General features: G+C 43.7%; 1 protein-coding gene across 1 annotated transcript; it reads left to right on the forward strand.

Moving 5' to 3' along the window:
• The first annotated feature begins 4,328 nt into the window (after positions 1 to 4,328).
• On the forward strand, positions 4,329 to 21,922 carry LOC146171732 (uncharacterized). The gene is made up of 6 exons (XM_084586330.1): positions 4,329 to 4,512; positions 12,597 to 12,679; positions 14,754 to 14,793; positions 16,348 to 16,418; positions 21,425 to 21,638; positions 21,772 to 21,922. The coding sequence occupies exons 1-6, from the start codon at positions 4,329 to 4,331 to the stop codon at positions 21,918 to 21,920; spliced, it is 741 nt and encodes a 246-aa protein (XP_084442456.1). The 3' UTR covers positions 21,921 to 21,922.
• The last annotated feature ends 757 nt before the right edge of the window (positions 21,923 to 22,679 follow it).

Below are 22,679 nucleotides of genomic sequence, written 5' to 3' on the forward strand. Positions count from 1 at the left end.
AGGTGCGGCTGCAGTCCTATTTGCTTAGCCATTTTTTTCCTGCACAGCCGCAAAATTGAATTCTGCTCGGGCTATGCAACATAGAAGCTGCGGTGACGCCACGCCGTTTTCCGCCTATTTAAAACAAAAAGCGCACCATACACCTCCTATTTTGTAATCATGAGGGTTCACTGGACTGTTAGTCGTTAACGAAATTTACAAATAAATATATATAAGCTATAGCCAGACTGGATTTTGTGCGCTAGACATAAGATTTTTTTTATGCCAGCGCGGGGAAAGTTCCTGCACTTTAAATACCTTCCGTGATTTTTGATTAACATTGATGACTTTCCGTTTTGCATACTGTTCTGCAAGGTGGGAGATGAAATTCCCCAAAAATGACCATGATTTTCTGGATAAGCAGCCTGCAGCGCCATTCTGTGAGGCTCAGTTGCACGGTCAGTTGTGTACTTGGTGCATTGGTGCCCCACGACAATTAAATGCTCTTTGCCGTAATAAAATTTCCGGCTCGTATTCTGGCACCACGCAAAAAAAAAGAAATCTGAGAGCACTGCAGAATCTGCTGAAGAGAAATGCGAAAGCCTGAGGCTGCTGCAGTAGCACACATGCAGTACATCGCGCGCCCCTTGTCGAACACCACCAGCGTTCCGTTGAGCGCATCAAATTTCGCCGGCGTTCTATAATTGCTTTACAGGAAGGGAGTTGATTCACAGGGAGGTTCCCTAATTGCTTTATAATTGCTTGTCCCCGTTCTATCTCTGCGCTATTTTTCTTTTTAAGTGTTACCAACAAGCCCAAACTGCCACCGTACTAGGAAGGGAAAGGCGCAGTATCTGTCGTACGGGGAATCCCGCTGACGCATTTCGTGGACAGCACAGGCTTACGCGATTCTCCAGCTGTTCTTGGAAAGAATGGAGAGAGGATTTTTATTTTTCTGATAATATCTTCCGGATGATCGTGACACATCAGCGCACAACTCTCGCGCACTGGATTTCATTCCATGAGCTATAGAAAGGCTTACGCCTTAATAGCCAAAAACACATTGTGAAGACGCACATGCATACATAAGGAATAAACACAACAGCAACACAACACGCGACTGACGATAGCGTGGGGTGGGGTGCCTCAATGAGCGCGCTCACCCTTGCGCGCATCGAAGCAGCCTAGGTGGGGGTAAAGTCCCTTGATAATTTCAAAGTAGCGACACTCTCCTCCGCGCCGCGCTTTCCTCCTCGATTCTCCTCACCCGGCCGCAAGTGCTGCGCACGACACGCTTTTTCTCCTTGTCGCCCGCCGGCCGGTCGCAGCAGTGAGTGAAGTGCGAGCTTTTGGGCCAGGTCTGCGCTCCAGGAGTGCACAAAATTTTTGAAAAATTGCGAGAAAAGCACTGAGAATGCCGAAAGTAAAGTTCATGAATTAATTGGTTTCTTCTTTGAACTGTTTGAATGGGGAATACTGATAAACAAAGCTTTCGGGCGAGTTCTGTGCTGCAGACACTTTTTAAATCACACGATAAGGTTTTACTTTGTGCACCTAATCTAGTACTGCCTCTGACTTTGTGTTTTTTTTAGAGCGTGAAATCTTTCACCGCGGTAAAACTTCGGAAAACGATCCAAGCTGGTGCTTTGAACTTCAATATCAGAGAAGGTCAAAGCAGGACTTAGTCTATTTCGCTACTGTCAAGCTATCTCTCTAAGCATAGTATATGTCACGTGATCAACCATGAGTTTTGATTATTGGTTAATTGTACATGTATTTTGATCAATTACTGGGCCAAATTAATTGATTTTAGTAAATTGCAATTCAAATCTAAATTTTAGCTCCAACATCGAACCGTATACCATTGGCAAGCTTAGGCCAAGTGTAATGGCACTGCGCTAGTTAGCGATCCGCGATAATCTGCGTTAATTAGTTAATTTTGTATAAAACCAAATTTTGAGCTGTTCCTTGCCGCTACAAGGTTTGCCATGGCTGTCTTGATATGATGCTGATGTAGGAATTAAATAATTTTGTGAGTACGCGGCCACTCACTGACTTCGCGTGTGGTTAAAAGACAGCAGGGTACACTGGGAGAAGTGGTGGGCCCTATGTCCGACACACTGAAGTTACGGGGCAAGTATGCTGCGGCCTCATGCGCTATGTAAAAGAGCGTGATTTCATTGAACGCAACAATCAAATAAAAAAATGACACGGTACACATAGGTCTTCAACGTGCGGAAATGAGAAAGCATATAACTGCCAATTCATTAACTACCGCTATCCTATCTATCACTATATCTACTAATGCCGTCAAGTGACCTATCATAACTGTCACTATTCGCAACGAACACTATCACCTGACTATCCGGGCCTATTACTATCATTTACTATTATTATCCGTAACAGCCACCATCATTACCTATCACTATCATAACCATCACTATTTAATCTGATGCTGTCCCATGACCCATTGATATACTTCAATTTTCATTGACTTACGTTGTCAGTCATATCTCTATTATCTCATATCTGACGAGACAACTATACATTGACTTTTAATTCTTATACTTTCTTGTTTTCTCATAAATGGAGGTGGGAAATGAGCAAGCCACTGAAATAACTGACTACTATCAGCGCGAGGTTCATGTCTCTGTCGAGGAGGCTTCCTTTACTTCAGGACAGGTCGGTGAGAGAAAATTGATGGAACTGCGTTGGGCCTCAGTTTTTTTTCGAGTTCGTGTAATATTGGCGACTCAAACTGGTCTTCAGTGAAATGTAGCTAGAACATAGAGAGCGATGAGTTAATCACTCAGGCAAGGTGGAAAAAAAATCTTCTTGCATACAATTGAAATGAGTAATATGTTACAGTGCTAAGAATTGTTGCTCGCAAAATGTTCCCTATTTTTTACATCATAACTATAATCATTATTGATTGTTTAAATTTCGTAAATACAGAAAATTGCTGCAATGATTACGGCTGATTTGACATCGATGGGAAAACTTTTCTCGCAGTAAATGAATACGCGGAATCGCGGTTTTAGAGCTCCAGCTTTCAAAGCGAAGGTAACCTGCCAACGCCTAGTAGCCATGGTTAAAGTGAAGTGTGTGTGATCATATGAACACCTCCTGCACATTGGCCGTATCCCTGATAAAACGAACGCATACTTTTTAACCCACGCGTGCGTCGAAGCATGGTAAGACACATTCAAGAATTGAAAAAAAAAAATGCCGTACGACCTAACTCGTGCAGATTACCCGCAATACCTCGGGTTTACTTGCCAAAGAGTTTTTCAGGGCCAGCATTCATTGCTCCCGAGTAACCGACGCACACTACAAGTACAAGCTGGAAAGACTACTCCTCTACAAGACCGAATTTTGATTTTTAGTGAAGGAGGCCAGGGATTCTAGCATAATCGCGACAAATGCAATCGTGAGACTAATTTTCCAGTTATCTCTGAGAGCAAAAAGCAGATTATAGTGCCCTATTTCTGACTGTACAGAAGTCGATAGCGTGTTAAAGGTTGGAGCCTTGGAGCCTCGCAGAATATTCAGCATGCTGCAGAAGACAACCTTATTTTTATACAATAAACATGTTGCCGCCGCAAAAATATTGAGGAGCAAGCAGGAATAAAAAACGCAGCGTCAGGTGACACGTTATTACGGGGAGTGAGAAAGGCACCTTACGTCGCAAACAACTCTGTTCTTTCTAGGAATAAACTTCTTTCGACTAATCTTGTGAATCTATTGACTCGTGCACAAGCCGTCATGCTTGCCTTGAGGTATCATGAGTACCGCATAACCATCTTCAGGCCGCTTGCTGCAGTTGTACGCGCAACAGCACGGCATAGAGCTTGCAGGCTGCAATAAAAGTACAGCGCGCAATATTCGCTCGCCGAGACTAGGAGAAAAATGGCGCGAAGGAAAAAGAAAACAAAAGGAAAACGCCGGACGCGCGTTGGTTTCCAAGGGCAACGGCAGGGAGACCAATCGTCGCCCAGGAAATCTGGCGGAGAGCCGGCCTTCAGCGAAGGGGCGTGCAAGGGGCGAGGAGAAGGCGAGGAGGTAGCGCGGAGGCGGCAAAGTTCAATCGTTGGCGTAACTTTCAAAGTATCAAGGGGTTTTAGGTGGGGGTAAGTTGTGGCGCCACGGAGGGCAGCGGCACTCGGGTGAACTAAGCAAGCAACAACAAATTGGGGCCTATGGAGGCGGCGGCGATGAACAGGTCGCCAAGTAATAAAGCCGGTCGTGGTCTATTACACAGCATTCCCAGCTTTGCTACAGCGCACATGCTTTGTCACTTTGCGAGTCGTGTACTATAGCGTGGTCTCATTCTCGTGGCCGACAAAACAATGTTTGCGTTCGTTAATTACATCGAAGACATGCAGCGGGCAATTCTGCCCGAGTACCTGATACGGAATTTTAAACCAACCAACTGTGATGACTTTGACAAGCGTAAGGTATTTCAAGCTTATTGTATAGATGAAGATGGCGAGTTCGAGAACTTCTATCCCGCAAATGTGACAGCACTCGCCGGTGAGGCATCATTTATTCTTTTTGTTTGCAGCACTCTGATGCATTGTGCCTTCGCTTTATTACAACTTCAGTATAGAATACCAGCTGTCATGAGGTCTCGATTTGGCTGTGCTTTCTGCGCTAGTTGAAGGAGCACCGCGCCCTCGCTTTGGTTTTACTCAGTGCACATGCGCCTGCCTCATTTCTGCGTTCGTTTTACAAAAGTGCTCGGGTAGTGCCGAACGATGTCATGTCTAACACATATTTATTCACGAGGAGCGATAGGCGAGAAACCAAGAACTGCTCAGGAATTACTAAATGAAATTAATTTTTCGCTACATACTCGACTTGAAATCAGAATGACATTTTCATATATTTTATCTTTTGATGCGAGTCGGATCATGCAGCTTTGTACGGCAGAAATGTTTTTTTAAGAACTGAAAGAAAATGTGGAACTGTACTTTATTTTTTATCCTGTTTCAGTAGTTCCGAAACTAGCCTGTTTGCTTCCCTTTGTTGGCTGTTAGCTATAATTGGTATAGAGGCTGAACACCTGTTAGCTTTCACTCTGAAATGAACCAATTAATAGTACAAGCAATAGGAGGTTGAGCAGAACAGTATAGTTCCTTTCTGAAATTTTTATCGAGATACTGTTTCTTTCTAGCGAGAAAACAATTCTTGAAGCCGAGCTCTCTCGCTGCAAGTCGCTTTGTCTCCTAACGTCTCTTCGCCTGAGTGCAAGACGCTGTAGACACTGTTACCAGGCGTTATTGTTCTTAAGTGAGGTATGCACTTCTGGAAAGCATTGGAAAGAAGAGCAGTCGAACAGGTGTTTGTGAGAACCTGCTAGCTGGGTGGGGCATGCAGGGGAGTCATGCCTTCGGGGAGGAAGATATTTATTGAGTATTATTTGAAGTTGTTTGTGCTCCGCGATCACGAGGTTTTGTTTCTGTAGTTGTGTTCTGAGCTCCGCATTTTCCCAAGCAAGCGAAGGTGATCGCGGCTTCCAGCTCACCTGTTTTTAGGCGGGCTGGGAGAGGAAGCCGTAATTGCCTTGGCAATCTCCTTAACTATTGCCGCACTAATCTTTAGTGATTCAAAAGCAGCATTCCGCAATTTTTCACGAGGCAGAATTTACACGCCTGCTTTTAAAATTTTCAGTTCTATTCATCCCCTGACCAGATTGGGTACTTGCTCATGCCGGCAACCCTGTGAATATCCCTTTTGTGTGTTGTCATGTAGAGAGTCTCAGAGAACTGGTGACTTCCTTTAAGGCCTCAAGGGCCGCAGTGCCAAGGCTGATACTTGGCAAAGTTACGAAGTCTAGTGAGGTGAGGAGTTTTCTGACATCATATGACCAGGCCCCGCTTGCACGAAACATTAAAGTCTAGACTTATTTTAATCTTCAGGCTTAATCAAATCTTATTGCAGTCTAAACGTTCCCTAGCCGATAAGACGCTTGCACGAAACAAACTAGACTGGAATAAGACTGGAACCTAGGCTGCCTCGAGAAGTCTTATCCCAGTCTTATAGTCAGTCCAACATGGCTGCCCTGCGCTTGATCACGGCCGGTCTCGAGGGAGAGCGCGCTTCTCTCTTCTCTTACGGCCTCTCCAATGGGGTCTGTTTCCACCGCCCGCCGCGCCTCGGTGGGGTCGCCACCGCCCCACTGCTGCTCCTCCGCTACAGCCGTTCACGCGCAAGGGAAACGCGCGCTCGCTCTTCGCTCCGCCCGCATCGGTTGCAACCGGCAGGTCCTGATATTTCACCCCTTATGGCTTATAGGAAGAAGCCGTAATCAGCGTCTGATTTATCGTGTATGAGCAATAAAATAGTGCTGTCGCGCACGGTCGAATGAAGTTTCGGGTGCACTTACATCAACACTTTTTGCCCCTAAATTTTTCACAAAACTATATGTACCATTTTATGCAGTGTGCCTTTGAAAGCTGTAAGCTGTAAGCGCGACCTGACGCTAGTGCATGGCAAACTGTTCGGTGGATATTCCAAGTATTCTGTCAACCGCTGCCGTTTTCGTTTAGAGCAAAAGAGGCACTGACGAAAATTCATAGCACGTCTCAGATTCAGAGTAAGGAACAAAAGTTTACGCATACAGTTAAAATTTCAGTTGTCTAGTGATGTGGGCTGTTCTAGCTTCGTTTAAAACAAATCAGTACGTTGAAAGACAGCAGATGTATGCGTATAGTCTCGCGACTGACGCACACGTAGACAGTCGTAGTCAGTTTAATACCAGTGATAAAAAAAAAAAAACATTTAATCAAGGAAATGGGCATAAACAGATATGCATAATTGAAAAGAGCAGCAAGCAATAAAAAAAAATGTCCTTCAAAGTTAACACATTGCACTCATTCATCAAAACGGTACATGCGGCTAGAAAATTAAAGTCTCAAAATCTTTCTGGACGGTTTGTGCACATAAGGAGCTGGCCTTTCGGTCCTGTCGGTCACCTTCTTAGCATAATTGACAAGAAGGAGTCTGAGAAATTTCTCACATATTAAAGAAGCGGACCTTGGCTATTGTCAATGCCTTCCGGGCAACTCAGCAAAGGTGAGCTCTCAAGTGCTGGCTGGATTAAGATTTGAAGGACTTCAAAGACATTTGTGTGTGGTAGGTGCACGACAGCTTTTTCAAAAAAAAGACACAACCTTGTCCAAGAGAGCTACAAACTTTGGTTTTGGATAATGAAGTGCGCTAGAATCTTGTCCTCGCAGAATAGTGTACATGGGGCTGCTTCTTTCGCTGTTTTCAAGAAGGATAGCACAAACGTCACACCCGAAGTCACTGATTAACTTCACAATGTATCCAGCGACGTAAGCTAAACCAGAATACGTGACAGTGGGTAATGGGATGACAGGAGATACCATCACTTCTTTCAGTTCCTCGGTTACTGATTGCGGCAGAGCTGAAACGATTTCGTCGGTGCCTAGGCGCGCAATACAGTGCGACATACAACTCCTATAGTCACCTCTGAATAAATAGCACAGAGAAAAGCTTTTATATCCATTATTGAGGAGTGTCCCTTGAGTAACAGTGGCGAATGTGTAATGAGCAAATCATTCTACCAAAATAATGGGGCAGCGATTGCTCTCTAAGGCAGGTATTACTGCACAGATAGTTGGAACTATTAGTTCAAAAACATACTAGAAAAAGAAAGAAAATATTGCTAGGAATTAGTGCTTGAAATAGATTTCCTGTTTTTTAAAGAAATAATCATGACATCATGTAAACATTTCATTAAACCAACGTTTATTTCCAAAATTAAAATAATGTTTATAATACAACATAAAACATTTGCTGGTCTATAAATTATAACAAAATTGAAAACAAAACTTAAAAGCGTTAACTCTGACGTTATACTACTAATACTTTATGTCATGTAAGCATTGCGCAACTTACATTACATTTTTATAAAATTATTTTCATCTTCGGTGTTACCTCGATGGTTTCTCATCTAGCGCTGAAAGACGGTTTTGCCATTGTTGCTGTTATGTTTGCCTTGAAGAAGCTTCGATGTGATCACTGCTCATTCACTTTTTTTTATTCATCTTCTTGTACAGGCTTGGGCAAAAATTTAGATTAAAATGAACAAAAGTAGATACCATGCCGCAATACATGTCATATGCTTGTCGAGCGTTTGCTGAGCGACAGCGTTTTTTAATATAAAGACTCCATTCACGTGAGTAGCACGCTGACAGGATGCCGCTGCAGCATCTACTTTCTGTAATCTCTCATTTAGGGGCTGCACTCACCACGAAACCCGCGGGCGAGAGCGCGAAACCAGGCAAAAGCCACCCGCCGCCACTGAAGCAGATGCGGAGCGAACAGTGAGCAGGTCGCGCCCCTTGCGGCGACGGAGAGCGTGACTCAAGGAGAAAAGTTCCCATTGTTCACGCGGCGATTGAGAAGGCTGTAAGAAAGAGCGCGCGCTCTCTCCTTCGAGACCAGCCGTGGCTTGATCTGCCTCGAGATGCTCGCCGAACTCTTGTTGCGCCGCGAACGTGTGTGTTCCGTGACAGCACGAATCCCCTCGATACGTTCAGCGAGGACCAGCTGCAGCGACGTCTATGCCTCGGGCGGGGCGGCTCATTGCCGACATGCTTCGCCCTGAAATCGAGCGCCCGACGCGCCAGAGCGGTGCTTTGAGCGCCGAGCTGCAGGTGATGCTGGCGCTCAAAGTTTTTGCCTCCGCTTGATTACTGCCGGATATATGATCGGGACCCACGAATCGACAGCAAGCCGCATAGTATGTCGAGTTGCTCTCGTCCTCGTCCACCGCAGCAAAGACTGGATCCGGTAAGCCTCTTTATCTGCTTCCCTCGCTTGTTTCATTGCCGCTTGCTTATCTTGACTCGGCGCGTTAGCTTACAGTCGGAGCAGCTGAGCATGCGTGCTGTACGTAGGATCTCTCAAGTGTGTATATATGTAGTACCTGCTTTTTGAACCTATATACTGGACGCGCAGAGTAACGCGAAGGTATCACTCACCGTGCGCATTTCGCGACTTAGTTCGGCCGACGTGTTTTTCATCATATGTGCGCGCGCGACGGTGTGCAAGCCTGCGCATGACATAGCCGGGAACTAAACATCACTACGCTCTTATTTTTTCCAGTTGGCTGTCGCAGAACCAGCAGTGAGATGTACAAGGAGATTTCTACGCGGTCGCCAGTTTTTCGCGCGTTGTGGGTGCGATCGACGGCACTCATGTGCGGATTTTGACGTTGGACCGGGCCTGTGTACGTGCATGTGCCCTGGAAACACCTAACCCGATACCCATCGCAAACGCCTGCGCGAGAGCGTGTCAGACGACACCCGTCAGCGGCCGCGCCGCCGCATCGCCTCTGTTTATAGGCAGTTCACTCTCCTTTCCCAAGCGAGGACCCTCCGGCAGTCTTTTCTCTTTTTCATTTATCTCCTATGCCTCTCTCGATCCTCGGCGCAGTCACGCATGCCTGGCACTTTCAAAACGTCGAAACGCACGGGATGCCTATTGCTCAATGGAATGGCAATTGGTCTGAACACCACTCGCCGACTAGAAATAAAATATATATTAATAATTAGACGGACACCTTTAGCACTTTAAAAGAGGAATTGAGGGCAAATGCTCCCAAGGGTGCTCACGCGGTTGTTACCTTTTCTTTTTCTCGGAAAAGGCAAAGTCAGTGTGAAAATTAGAAAGGGTTAAAAATATGAGCCTGGAGACGCCCACCGCATTTTTGGAAATATGTGCTTTTGATATGATGTTTTGCTACCAATCGTTTGGCGCGATTGCTGCGTCATAGTGTTAAAAAGAAAAAGAAATGCTACTTCATTCGCACTGCGTGGTTGAGTGCAGAGCGAATTTGACTTCAAAGCAAACCTTCAGGACAGAGCAGGCAGAAAAGAAGTTACGATGCTTAAAATGCGGGCACGGAAGAAGGAAGGGGGGGGGGGGGGGGGCTTGCTTTGATGAATTTCTACGACCTGCGGAGGGAAGTGCCTGAGAATAAACGAGGGGAGCTCACCGAACTCAAGAGGTGGGTGAGCGCTGGATACATCTATTCACTCTCCTGCGCGCTTCGGCTCTGCATTTCAGCTGGGATTAAATACATTATCCTCGTTTTGAAATCAGTCATGGAATTGTAGAACGCAACTGAACGAAACCTCATAGCCAGTGTCTCGCACTGTTATATAAATTTTATACACGATCAGACAGGCAGCGCTGTCAAAATGTTCCGTTTTCAATTTTCGAAAAGCGCGCGCAAGAAAAGCAGCCGGATGTTTACATGGAACTATGTTCAGCTATTGGTCGGCGCGAACGCCGGTCGCGTTCGCGGCCGACTTCCGCCAGGTCCCCGTCCCATTCCCTGCCGGTGGCTAAAATACTCGCCTAGGGACCAAAAGTACCTACAGTCTTCAATAAGTCTGGACTGTAGTTCACTCTTATCGGTTCGTGAAAGCGCCCGGCGGCCGCCGGGAAGCCCAGTCTTATTTGCTCAGACTGTACTCAGGCTGTACATAGCAGTTTGGGCATTTGTTAATTGCAGTTTTATTTGTTATGTTGGCCAATAGGACAGTGCATTTTTTTAAAGCAGCAGCCCATGCATGCAACACTCAGTCTATGAGGATGCAGGACAAGATTAAAGTGTTCTGCAAGATGAGGCCATCATGTGCAGTATTTAGATGCAGTGTGACTGTCTAATGAGTAAGTGTAAGTGCATGAGCAATATCCATTGAGATTCGTTTTATTATAATAGTATGATTAGTTGTGGCTTCCCTGAGAGGCATAAAGGTGCTTGCTGACTAACGATTTTGCACTGCAGGGTCATTGCAACCTGGCTACTTTAGGCATAACCAGCATTGCTACTGAGCAAAATTGATTGAAAGGAAGGCAGATAGATTGGCTGACAACTGACTATAATGGTGGTGGCAGAACATATGCTGTAGCTAATCAAATGTGCCATCATCTATTCAAATTCACACTAATCTGTGAGTGATTTGCTTTCTTCCAAGGCCCCACAGGGACTCACTGAAATAGAGAGGAAGAAGCGAAAATTGCAGGCAAGTCGCCCTGAAATGACAAATATTCTCAAGGCGTTCAGAAATGTGGACACTTCTGAGAAGGTATGTTATGTTCACAATTTGTCTTGTCTCCTTGGTAGTCAGTAAGGCGCAGTGTTTGTACAAAGAACAGTCTGTGCCTTTCTGTCTATGCCTTTCACATGCTTGCTGTGACCCTTATCTATGTCATAGATTCAGTTGCCGCTGGTATCACTACATATCTTTCCTTCAAAAGCAGCACAACATTGCTAAGGGCTTGATACCTATGGTGGATGCCATGTCATAATTCTTCATTCACAGCTTGAAGACGAAAGTGCCTGTGAGCCAATGCGTCGCATGCTCGACAAAGAAATTTAGGTTAAAACTGAAAGTCAAAAAAAGGTGTGTGAAGCAGAAGTTCGGGGCTACATCGACACGATAGGAGAGCTTGAAAAAGAGCTCCTTGAAGAAAGGAGCCGAAACAAGAGGCTGTGTGATGCCTTAATTGATAAAATTGGTGAATGTCAAGACTTGAGGATCTGTGTCGTAAAGAAAATGCATACCAGTCTTAATTTCTATGAACACTTACATGAATATGGTGCGCTTATCGTAGTCTGCAGCCATTTTGTTAATTCTTCCTGTGAAGATGATTGGCTACTTTTAATTGCCACCTTGTAATTTGTTTAGCTGTGAGTAATTCTATGTCCTCAGGTTTTGTAATTTCGCTGAATGTTTTCAGGACTCCTTGTCGCTGCTTGATTGAATACTCAAGTTAACACGTATTTTTGCTTTTCTCAGCACTATTATTTCAAGTGGGAAAGTGCGCTTTTAGCGATGTCATAACATGATGCACCAATCTGGGACCTCTGCCTTGACATGTATGCGCTACACACTGGGTAGCTTGTACAACAGGACTAATTGATGACTAGCCTTCGAACAAACACACCTGTTTTATGTTTTCTGTTGTCCCTTACATTCTATAACCGACAAATATCAACTTCGAGACTGCAAGTAAGTGCAAAAGCACTGTGCAAAAGTAGTGATGTCTGCAAAGATTGTGATGTGCTTATCCACAGGTTATTCATTTTAGTAATAGTCATGACCATTTTCATGTGCTTTTTAACATGGCACTCTGTGAAGAGGCAGGTTGTGTAATCTGGTAGAAATACACTGCATACACCAATCAATCCTTTTCAAGCGCACGGTGCAAAAAGGTGGTGTCATGACTGGCTCACCGCGTGCTTTTGCTGATGACTCATGGGTAGATGGATCGACGACTGTAGCAAAAAAGAAAATAAGTATTGGGATTGCTTAACTTGTATATGATTACCAATTGGATAAGAGCATAATACCAGCCCTTTTCCAGTCTTGTTGGTTTGCATTCTTTCTTGTCCTTTTCCCATTTGCACTGTTTTTCTGTTTCAAATATGGCTATGAATTAACTAGCCCAAACCAACTTACTCCTAGAGATATAAGGATTATATATTTCCTCTGAGTGCTGTATAAAGCAGCTTGTGAATATGTTTTCATTTAGTCGTTCTTGCGCTTCATCTAATATTCTTATTTGTGCAGGAATAGCCCGTGAGGCAGCAGAGCCAGCCGCAAACAGGGACGGTGTCATTGCCGAGTTGCTTGTTCCGGAGGCCCCTTTGCAGGCATGTTCCTTCCTCTTCTGCTGCTTGATTTCTGAGGATTTGCTACTTTAATCAGGGTGCCTAGCAACCGGGTGAACCTGGAATATTGAATGGCCTCGACAGAACTGAAAAGAGCCATTTGCAATGGCAAATTTACCATATTTACTCGCATAATGAACTCCTCGCATTATGAACCCACCCCCAGTTTTGCTGCTGAGAACTAGAAAAGAAATGCATCTTTGTTTTGTGCTGTTGCATTCCACAGTGCATTACGTAGCAGTGTGCAAAGGCGCTGCGTAGCACCAGCACCAGATAACACTGTGTGCTTTACCTTTTGTCCTTAGCTCTTGAGGGAAGGAGGGGGAGGTGGGAGCGACTTGGTCGAGTGCCAGCGCTCGTCCGGTTGTGCAAGCCTCGTTTTCAGCATGTTCGCTTTATCATGCCGCGTTTGGGAAGGGTGCTGTCCACTGCTGCGTTTGTTGGAATGCATGACAGTGCAAACGCCTTTTCAAGCGCACGGTGCAAAAAGGTGATGTCATCACTGGGGCTCGCCGCATGCTTTTACTGATGACTCATGGGTAGATGGATCGACGACTGTACCAAAAAAAAAAGATGTATTGGGATTGCTTAAAGGGACAGAACACTGGCCAAAATATGTCAGGAGATTATGGTGGAGATGAAAAGATCTTGCCTCATATAGTACAGATCGAGCACTACAATATCAAAGAAATTAGGCTTTACAATTTTAATTTCCCATTGAAAATCTCATAACAACCGAGGCGCTATCTAGCGGAGAAACGCGAGTACTTTCAGTGTAGCCGCCTCCGTGACTACATGTCAGCAAAATATAGCTGATTTTTGTAACTGCGCATTGTTCTCTTTTCTTCTAGGAGTACTTGACGTTATTTATTAGATTTTCCGCTTTCTCCAGTGCGTCTTTAAATAAAAACCGCCCCTGCTTTCGCACCGCGAAAGGTATGCTTTCAGGTTTTGCCACTAGATGGCGCCACAGTGTTTGCAATTTCGTGAATGAAGCAATGACAGTGCCCACTAAAACTTTCGTCGACGAGGGCGTGCGTTATTGTGCCGTAACAGCACTTAGTGTGAAACTGAAAAGGACGTTACTCTACGCAAAAAATGTCTGATTACTGTCTGGCGAGTCAAAGTTATATGTGTTTTCGGTACGTGTTTTTTTGTCGACCACCAGTCGTCATTGCGGTCGCTGCTCATGGTTTCCAGCATCGGACTACATAAAAACGGACGCACGCATTGATCGAAAAATTCCCGGTAAAAAGTTTCTACCGAGTTTCTAAGAAAACCGTTATGGAATCGAACATTTTAGACATCCATATTTCCACTGCGGCGAAAACAATTGAGACCTAAATTCCAGTGTTCTGTCCCTTTAACTTGTATATAATCACCAATTAGATAAGAGCAAAATACCAGTCCTTTTCCAGTCCTGTTGGTTTACATTCTTTCTTGTCATTGTCCCATTTGCACTGTTTTTCTGTTACAAATATGGCTATGAAGCAACTAGTCCAAACCTACCTACTCATAGAGATTTAAGGTTGCCATTGCAATGGGAGTTTAATAAATGAAAGGATTACATATTTCCTCGGAGTGCTGTATAAAGCAGCTTGTGATTTGTTTTAATTGAGTTGTTCATCTAGTACTGCCTTATTTGTGCAGAAATAGCCCGTGAGGCAGCAGAGCCAGTTACGCACAGGGACGGTGTCACTGCTGAGTTGCTTGTTCCGGAAGTCCCTTTTGCAGGCAAGTTTCTTCCTCTTCTGTTGCTTGATTTCTCAGGATTTGCTACTTTAATACCCATTTCTCTTTTGCACTGTGCCCATAGTCAATCACTGGAGATGTGAGAAAATGCTATCCAAATATGCAGTATCATAGTCTGTCTCTGGATGTTTGATATAGGCATTTAGAGGTTTTAATTGGAAATACAGTTATAGCTAGTTAATTCAAATGTGATGGGACCGGGAAAAAAGTTAATTATCCGATTATCAAATTATTGAATGGCCTCAACAAAACTGACAAGAACCATTAGCAATGGTCTTAATGTTTTTGTGCAAGCACTTAACAGTTGGTCTCAACCCCTGCTGCTGGGAATACAGAGAACAGTGGTAAGTCTCTTCACATTTCCTGCCTTTTTTAATTTAATAATCACAGATGTATGTTATTTTCAAAACTGAAAGATGTCATTGAGCTGCCGTAGGATTTCCGATTTCTTCTGTATCAGAATAGCTTTCCTTTTGAAGCGAACATAATACTTTGCACGGTGCATTGCCATCGTGCAAAACGTAATAACAGAAGTAACCACATTAATCCACTGCGAAAGATGCGACAAGCATGTGATAAAAGGTGATGTGAACCTGAGCCTACGATTACTATGAGCAATAAGCAGAACATTTTGACTTTGAATCAATTGGGCATCCCTGTTTTGGTTTCCGTGAAAAAAAAGTATGCTTGGCGCATAGAATGAAGGCGTAACGATTAGCTTAGCATATTTCAACATGGATTGCAATGAAATTCAAAGCGGACCAGCGAAAATAAAATGAGCAACGAGATAAAATATATGTTCACATTTCATTCTGCATATTAGAGCAAAACGTCTGGGTCCAAGCCCATGCAGTGGAGACGAGGGGCAGGCCATGCAGTGGCTGTCACAGAAAGAACGTAAAAATGAAAATAACTAACAGTGACTCAGCGAAGAGCAAGTTCCTCAGCAGTTTTTCAGCAAGTTTAAGTGAAGAAAAATTAATGAGAAATGAAATGCATGAAAGCATATACAAGGAAATATGAATAGAAGACTCTTAGCACAATGCTCTCTTTTTCCAGTGGCCTGTAATACTCCATTTGACTGTTCCATCCATTGCACGTTAGAGAGCAGCATGATAAGGGTGCAGAAGTTCCTCTTCACATGGTATTTCTTTCCTAATTTGTGGGCTTTCTTCAGGACATGATAAAAGCACCATGTGTGATATATCTGCAGAAAATAATTTACGTAGATGTTTCTGAGTATGCTGCAGCCAATAATATTTTAAAGGTTGAGTAAATATACATGGTCAATCAAGAGGAAAAAAAATAGAGTAACTTAAGTTTAGCGCCAACATTATTTATCTGGTTCCAATCTCATATGAAGTGCCTGGCAGTTAAAGCTTTGGTACAAATTGCATAGGATTTATACGAAAACATCACAATTACTTGAGAGTGGTAGGCGAATTGTGTAAGAAAAATAGGGACACTTTTCATAAGAATTGTCACTATTTCTTTTTTAAATGTCTTAAACCGGAGCGTATCACTCCTGTGTATCATAGTCCATGTGTTGCTTTAGGCTACAAATCAGCAAATCACTTTTGGAATACCATTGTTTGCTTGCGAATTAGTTAATCTACTGGATTATTTGCCATGGTCGTTAACCAAGGGCTGTAATATTTCCAGACCTGCTACTAGTGTTGCATTATAACTGCTCATTACTTACTCCTCGTAACACTTTTCAAGCTTAAATGTCGTTAGTCACCTGTTTGTCTTCTTTAGTACATACTTGGCTACTTGTTAGAAGCAGGTTCCGTACGTGTTCTTGTCAGCGCAAAAGATATTCTGTGTACCACTTGCTAATGTCAGAGTCCAAACAAGTTATCGCATTTTGGACCTCTGTTTCTCACCTTCCCTTTCAGTCAACATGGCACATGAGGAAAGTCGGGCAGAGGCTTCCCGTGTTCAGCTGTTTGAAGTCGTCGGGAGAAACGTAAGCCCCTAACAAAGCTAAAAGGCTGTGACTTTTGTTAGTTCAAGAGCACAATTTCTTAACATGCTAATGTTGAATGGTGTGACCTGTTTTATTTATCTTGTTTATTGCAGTTACATGGCCTGCAAAACTAAAACTGCACTTTAATGCCGTGTAGTGCTAGCACAGACTTCATATATTGTACGAGAGAGATTCAAGCGCAAAGGAGATGAACACAAGGGAGGAGGAGACAGGACAACGCGCTACTGGCAACTGATTTTTTTGTTGCAATCCGCACACAATATATAGGGACATTGTCACACCACCTATCAGCTCCGTAAACGTCAGAAGGTAATATAATTATCTAACAATAAATTCCATGTTTAACATAAGGTTACCTAAAACCGATAAAAACACCGAACACTCTTTAAAAACAAAATGACACGTGATTTAAAGGGCCAAAGTAGCATGTTGGAATGAATAAGAAGAGAGCGGAACGTAAAGGCATAAAAACCAACCCCGAAACCTCGAAAAAATCATGTAACATCCTAAACCTTCTTGGATGTTTTAAGCACTAAGCACCTTGTGTCTCCGCAAAACAGGCAAAGAAAACTTCTGTTGTGATTGGGACCCAGTGATATGTTGAGAAGTGACGACCAGATAAAAAGCATGCGAAAACATACAACCATAACAAGCATATGTAACAGCGTAAGCATTCACAAACGGTTTCGTCTTCTGAATACACATAGTATATAGCAGCACAACTCATACTCTTGTTTTTTGTTCAGCCAAAATTTTCCAAAACCTTTCCTTACTCGACATCGCTTACACAATTTTGGCCCTTTTTTCTAATGTAAAAAGCTGCCTTTAGTTCACGGACAACAGGTTCGCGGCTTCGGTCCAAAACCGCCGTCCTTTCTAGAATTGGTTTGCTATGGCGGAGATCACAGTTTTTGCAATGCAGCGGCAGATTAGACCCCGTTCCAGTGCTCAATAGTACTGAAAAAGCTGTGATCTCAGCTAGTGCAAGCCCATTCTAGAAAGGACGGTGGTTTTAGACCGAAGCCGCGAGCCTGTTGCCCACGAACCTGTTGCCTGCGAACCTGTTGCCCGTGAACTAAAGGAAGCGTTTTGGATCAGAAAAAAAGTGCCAAAATTGTGTAAGCGATGCCTAGTGAGGAAAGTTTTTGGAAAATTTGGGTGAACAAAAAACAAGAATTTGAGTTTTTCTGCTATATACTGTGTGTATTCAGAAGACGAAACCGTTGGTGAATGCTTACGCTGTTACATGTGCTTGTTATGGTTTTTATGTTTTCGCGTGCTTTTTATCTGGTCGTCACTTCTCAACATATCACTGGGTCCCAATCACAATAAACGTTTTCTTTGCCTGTTTTGTGGTGGCACAAGGTGCTTAGTGCTTAAATCATTCAAGATGGTTTAGGATGTTACATAACATTTTCGGTGTTTCGGGGTTGGTTTTTATGCCATTAAGTTCCGCTCTCTTCTTATTCATTCCAACATGTTACTTTGGCCCTTTACACCACGTGTCATTTTGTTTTTAAAGTTATTGGTGTTTTTATCGATTTTAGTTCACCCTATGGTAAATATGTATTTTATTGTTTGTTTTATTGTATGTTAATTTGGCCCTTTATAGCACGTCATTTTGTTTTTAAAAAGTGATTGGTGTTTTTATTGGTTTTAAGTAACCCGCTGTTGAACGTGGAATTTATTATTAGATAATTATATTTCCTTCTGACGTGTATGGAACTGATAGATGGTGTGACAATGTACCTATATATTGTGTGCGGATTGCAATAAAAGAATCAGTTGCCAGTAGCGCGTTGTCCTGTCTCCTCCTCCCTTGTGCTCATCTCCTTTGCGCTTACATCTCTCCCGTGCGATCATGAACCGACTAGCCAAGCAACAAGTTTTACTTCAGTGACTTCATATATCTTGACAGCTACATGGCGTTTAGTGCATTCAAGCAGCAAGCTATCTAGAAGTGTCCTGCTTACTCAGTTGTAATATGCATCCATGTATCATGATGAGAAAAAAAGTGGAATGTCTTCAATTTTAATGGGCACTGGATTTTCATACAGTCGGACTTCGATATCACGAATCATGCTAGGCTGCTAAGTTGTTCATTATTTTGAATTGCCATATAATGAAAAACTGGTGATTATAATTAAGCCAGTGGTCAAACCTAGGTATGAAAATGATGTACTAGTGCCCTCAAAATAAGACGGAGCACAGACCTGTGGAAAAAAGTTCTCTCCTTCGTCCAGGCTGTTGATGAGGCGAACACTAAGAGTGTCAAGGTGAACGTCTGGATGTCCCACACGTACCCAAGCTATACACATGCGCATCAGCTTGCAAGGCACGCTACAAAACGGAAATCTTCGTGCGTGCGCTCCGTTTTATTTTGAGGGCACTAGTACCTTGACAATAGGCACACAAGCAGAATCTGAAGTGAAAATGTTGCATTAAATTCAAAGCTGCTTTATTTGAAGAAATTAGTTATTTCCTTCTGCCACATGCAGCATGCAGCTGAATAAAAACACCTCTACCTTCCACTTTGCGCAACTCCTTATAGGGTACGCACTTTTGTTTTGTTTTTTTATTCCAGGAGTTTGCCATCAGGCATAGTGAAAAAGGAGCGGGGAGTAGGAGGAAGCTAGAAGAATAAGTGCAAACAGGTCTCCCTTAAATAATCACATAGGTTGCTGATAAACTGATTGCTCAGCGTCCACTTCCGGCAATCACATTCACGGTCCCACCGCAGGCCTACTTTCCGTAGTTAGCACTGTCTCACGGATGCCGTAGCTGGGCAGGCCCACAATAGATGCTTCACATTGCACAGTTCCAGTGAAGCACCACAATGCCGGCATTTTTCAGTCACTTGTAAGCGTTCGTCACGCCACCGATGATGCAGGGAAGGGGTAAGAGCTGCTCCTGCCTGATTCCGGCACACAGATACCTCCTCCTCCCGAGTGAAATTACGGGGGAGAGGGTACAAACCCCGAGGAATTTGAGCTGTCTTGAAATTGCGAGCTCTGAGATATTTTTACATTGTAAACATTGGGAATCTATTGGGTCGAAAAATTTGTTAATGTGGTGTTTGTACTTAAATGAAAGCATGAATCTTGGAACAACCAGTTTTATTTCAGCGGGCCAACTCTCGCAGTGATGTAAATGGCATGAAAGGCTGAATCGCCCTTATGACAGGTGGCTGTTTACCTTCAAAGTGAAATCTACATTTTGTCATGAATCTCATAATTGGCTTTCAACTCTGTGCCTGTTAGCCTTTTCTGCGGTCTACTCTGTGCATCAAATATATAGCCTAGTATCCCGAGTCATTACCCTCCTCTCCTTAATAAGTATATCCAGTCAAATCCTCAGAGTCATCGCCAGCCTCTAGAGTCAGTAACAGGTCGAAGACACTCTCGCTTGTCGGTTTTATTGCTTATGACATACTTGCTTATCTGCTTGCCATTTGGTCGCTGTTTTTCTTTTTGTTTTGTATTTTATTCTGTCTTTACTTTCAAATCAACATTATTTTTGTTTTGTTTTTTTTTTGCACTGCGATCGCTTTTGGGCACAGCCTTCCCATTGGACTTTTCTGGAGCTGCTCTCAGATGACACAAGCTGTGCATTTCATAGACAATAAAACATTGTTTTGTGAGCCAATTTGAAACAAGATCCTGTGATCAAGATTGTCAAACCACACTAGATGCACAAAAAAAAATGAGTCTTTTTCCATTTTTATTCAATCCATGAAGTTCGAAAAATTAACCTGCTTGGTTTCGTTGCTCACTTGCTTTTTCTTTTCAGTGTGATAGCATGCAGTGCAATACCAAATGCTTATTTACAAAAAGAGATACGTGCCAGATTCCTAGAGAAAACATACTAACCACCGGCGATCGGTGGCCCTTTATAAATTTTTTTTGGATCACATTCATACGGTCTGATATTCACACCTCCAATTATTGTGCCGAGAGTAAGGTTCCCTCCTTGCTTAACCGCTCCAGAATTTGAATTCATGCTGCAAAGTGTTTTTTTTTATTTGAAGCTCCTTTAATTACAGTTACAGTCGAACCCGGATATATTGAACTCTAATGGGATAGCGAAATAGTTCGATATATTAATAATTCGATATACAAAAACCGGCTGCAGACGCCGTTTACGATAATGAAAAATAATACTGTATTTATTGCTTAATCAACCGACTTACATAATAAACCTGCCCTTCACTTCTTCTGCCAAAGATTTGAAAAAAAAAAGTGTTAGTGGCACGTCCCTCCATTTTTGCTGTTGCATCCACAGGTCATTTATTGTCAGCATGCCAAGATGCTGTGCAGCAATAATGTCACGGCATGTTTATCTTCTGACTATAGCGCTCGTATATGTATAGATTAGATGAAGTGATCATCGGCGGGTTCTTCCCTCGCCCAAACCGGATTATAGGAAAACAAACTTCACTTAAAAAAAATCAGAATGGAAGTTGATTACCCCAAAGCCTTCTGCGATTGGCTGCCATGAGCTGCTTCTGGGTGACGCGAAAATTTTCTAAAAAAAACCTAGACCCTGAGTGACAGCAACGAGTGGCATTGTTTTCGCGGCCCCCGCGCTATGTTGTCGCACGGCATGCCACTGCGAATTGTCGCCTCATACAGTTAGCGCTTAAAGAAAGCATTTTGGAAGAATGATGGGATTTGGAAATAGCCCCGTTGCAGTGACCCCAAGGATGCAGGATTGAATTGCGGCTGCAGTGGGCATTTTTCGGAGGGGGAAAAAAGCAAGGCGCCCGCCCATGTGCTGTGCGATAGATACCCTTGCATGTAAAAGAACACTAGGTGAGATAAATATCTGGAGCTCTTGGGTCACCTTATGACATTAAACTCCATAAAACACTACTAAAGTACTTTTTGAAAGCATCTTAGTGTTGCATTTTTTTTGTGGATGGCAGGGCCTTTCTTCCATCCTCTGTATTTACAAGTTACATATGCGTGCCAATTTTGTTTTTGCAGGTTCACTTAGGGTCTGACCTCTACATCGACGAGGGGAAACTTCACTTCATAACAAGTACGAAAAATGAAGCAAAAATGGGACGGGAGATGGTGCGGTACTTCTGGACCCCTGAAGAATTGAGGGAGAGGAGCCTCACAGGCCAACCGTGCAGGCGGTTCGCAGGCAGTGCTTCAAAGATGCTGGCAACACCTGAGAAAGTGACGGCAGTCATGAGTAAGCTTTATTATATGCTTGTTGCTGGAATAAATCCTTGAAAATTAGTCGTGGCAGATCAACAGACTGTACTTTTGAACCTGACCTTAAACACCATTTTTCTTCCATTGCTTACATATATCTTTTTTTTTAGATGTAATACAAAAGGTCATCACCGAAAATGCAAGCGACGTGCCAGCTGCCAAAAGGATGGCTGCGGGCCGAAAGGCCGTTAGGTATATATTCGCAGAAGTTGGTCGCGTCGGCCATCACAAGGAAGAGTGTGAAAATAAAGCAGCATAAATTGTGCGAAGCTGTTTGTTGCAGTTCATTGGGATAGGGCATCACCTGCTTCTTTTCTGCAGGGTGTACCCTGTCCTCCACACTAGTATCACGTGTGGTCTAGTATGCTGGCAAGCTGCTGCCAGTGTGCCGCTGTGCCAGCACAGGGCCACCCAGTGCGCACGCGCAGTGTCACCCAGTGTGCCAGTGTCCAGTGCCAGCCAGTGACCAGTGTACCAGTACGCAGTGGCAGCCAGAGTCCAGTATCCCAGTATACAGTGCCACACTGGTCCGATAATCAGGTATGACACTGGCCCAGTGTCTCCCAGTGGCACTGCATTTTTCAATAGGGCTTGCCACCAGAAAAAGTCGGTCACCCACGCCCCCGGCGCGCAGCCCTGAGAAACGGGGGCAGCCGCGTTAAAGGTCCGCCGGGGCCTGGTACAAAGGCACGTGTTGGGTACTTGAGTGATATCGAGGCGGCGCATTCGTTCAAAGAATTCCCGGTTCCACAACGGCTTGAACATTGTTGCTGTGCGTTATTCTGCTGTAGAATCAGGCATAAGGATCCCATTCATAGCATAATACACACCGCACAAATGGCATGGAACAATGAAATTGTGGACGCGATCTCACGGGAATGGGGGCTGCGTTAAGCCAGGATTGTACTCAGGGCGATGCGGATGAACGCGGAGATCTCTTTTCTAGCGGGTGATCTAAACGTTCCAGAAGAAGCGATCGAAAAACAAAAGATAGTATTAAAATTTCTGAAATCTCTAT

This window comes from Amblyomma maculatum, unplaced genomic scaffold (assembly GCF_055883805.1).
Source record: "Amblyomma maculatum isolate TAMU_Amacu unplaced genomic scaffold, ASM5588380v1 scaffold_18, whole genome shotgun sequence".
Taxonomy (NCBI): Eukaryota; Metazoa; Arthropoda; class Arachnida; order Ixodida; family Ixodidae; genus Amblyomma; species Amblyomma maculatum.

Coding starts and splice junctions, on each gene's coding strand:
- LOC146171732 (XM_084586330.1), top strand. CDS start 4,329: ATGTTTGCGTTCGTTAATTACATCGAAGACATGCAGCGGGCAATTCTG. Junction 12,680..14,753: donor TTCCGGAGGCCCCTTTGCAG/GCATGTTCCTTC, acceptor AGCACTTAACAG/TTGGTCTCAACCCCTGCTGC. Junction 16,419..21,424: donor TTGAAGTCGTCGGGAGAAAC/GTAAGCCCCTAA, acceptor TTGTTTTTGCAG/GTTCACTTAGGGTCTGACCT.